Source organism: Charadrius vociferus, unplaced genomic scaffold (genome assembly GCF_000708025.1).
Source record: "Charadrius vociferus isolate BGI_N301 unplaced genomic scaffold, ASM70802v2 scaffold277, whole genome shotgun sequence".
NCBI classification, from domain to species: Eukaryota; Metazoa; Chordata; class Aves; order Charadriiformes; family Charadriidae; genus Charadrius; species Charadrius vociferus.
In genome coordinates this window covers 211024-212111 of record NW_009649183.1, presented here as the reverse complement: position 1 = coordinate 212111, position 1088 = coordinate 211024, and the positions used below count along the sequence as shown (strand labels likewise).

At 57.8% G+C, this 1088-nt stretch overlaps 1 protein-coding gene across 1 annotated transcript in view; it reads left to right on the top strand.

Moving 5' to 3' along the window:
• Nucleotides 1-821: 821 nt before the first annotated feature.
• The window catches only part of LOC104289691, an 11984-nt gene continuing 11717 nt past the window's right edge, over nucleotides 822-1088 (top strand). Inside the window, exon 1 of the mRNA XM_009888678.1 lies at nucleotides 822-942. Within this exon, the coding sequence (XP_009886980.1) occupies nucleotides 822-942 (121 nt within the window). The remainder of the gene's footprint in view (nucleotides 943-1088) is intronic.

Below are 1088 nucleotides of genomic sequence, written 5' to 3'. Positions count from 1 at the left end.
ATGGGGAAGGGGATGACGATGGGAGAAGGGATGGGGAGGGGGAAGGGGATGAGTGTGGGTGGAGAAAAGGATGGGGGTTGGAAGGTGATGTGGATGATGATGGGGAAGGGGCTGAGGGTGATGGATGTTTGGAAGGGGACAGGGATGGAGAAGGGAATGAGGATGGGGATTTGGAAGGGGATGGGGAAGCAAGTGGACAGTTGGAAGGAGATGGGGAACTGGGAAGAAGGTGGGGATTCGGAAGGGGATGGAGATGGAGAAGGGGATGAGGAATGGAGGTGAAGAAGGGAATAAGGATAAGGATGGAGAAGCAGATGGGGATCTGGAGGGGGATAAGAAGTGGGGACAGAGAAGGTAATAAGGAATGAGGATCTGGAAGGGGATGGGGATGGAGAGCGGGATGAGGATGGGGATGCAGAGGCAGATGGCAAATTTGGAAGGGGATGGAGAAGGGGATGAGGATCTGGAAGAGGATGGGGATGGAGAAGGGGGTGAGGATCTGGAAGAGGATGGGGATGGAGAAGGGGACGAAGATGGAGAAAGGGATGGGGATGGAGAAGGGGATGAGGATGGAGAGGGTATGAGGATGGGGATGGGGATGGAGAAGGGGATGAGGATGGAGAAGGGGATGGGGATCTGGAAGGGGATGGGGAGGGAGAAGGGGGGTGAGGATCTGGAAGAGGACGAGGATGGAGAAGGGGACAGGGATGGAGAGGGGGACAGGGATGGAGAAGGGGATGGGGATCTGGAAGAGGACGAGGATGGAGAAGGGGATGAGGATGGGGATGCAGACGCAGATGGCGATTTGAAAGAGAATGGGGATGGAGAAGAGGATGGAGATGGAGAAAGGGGATGAGGATGAGATGGATGAGACGATGGGCTTCAGGAAGCGGATGAGGATTCAGAAAGGGATGCGCAACGGGATGGGGACGGTGACATCGGGTAGGTCCTCACCACCACCCCCCCAACCTTCACCCAGGTGCGACCGGGCCAGTTCCACCGGCGGCTGTGGCGCTCCACGCGTCGCATCTCCCAGGTCTCGGCCGGCGAGACGGAGTACAACCCCACCGAGGGCAAGTCCTAGGCTG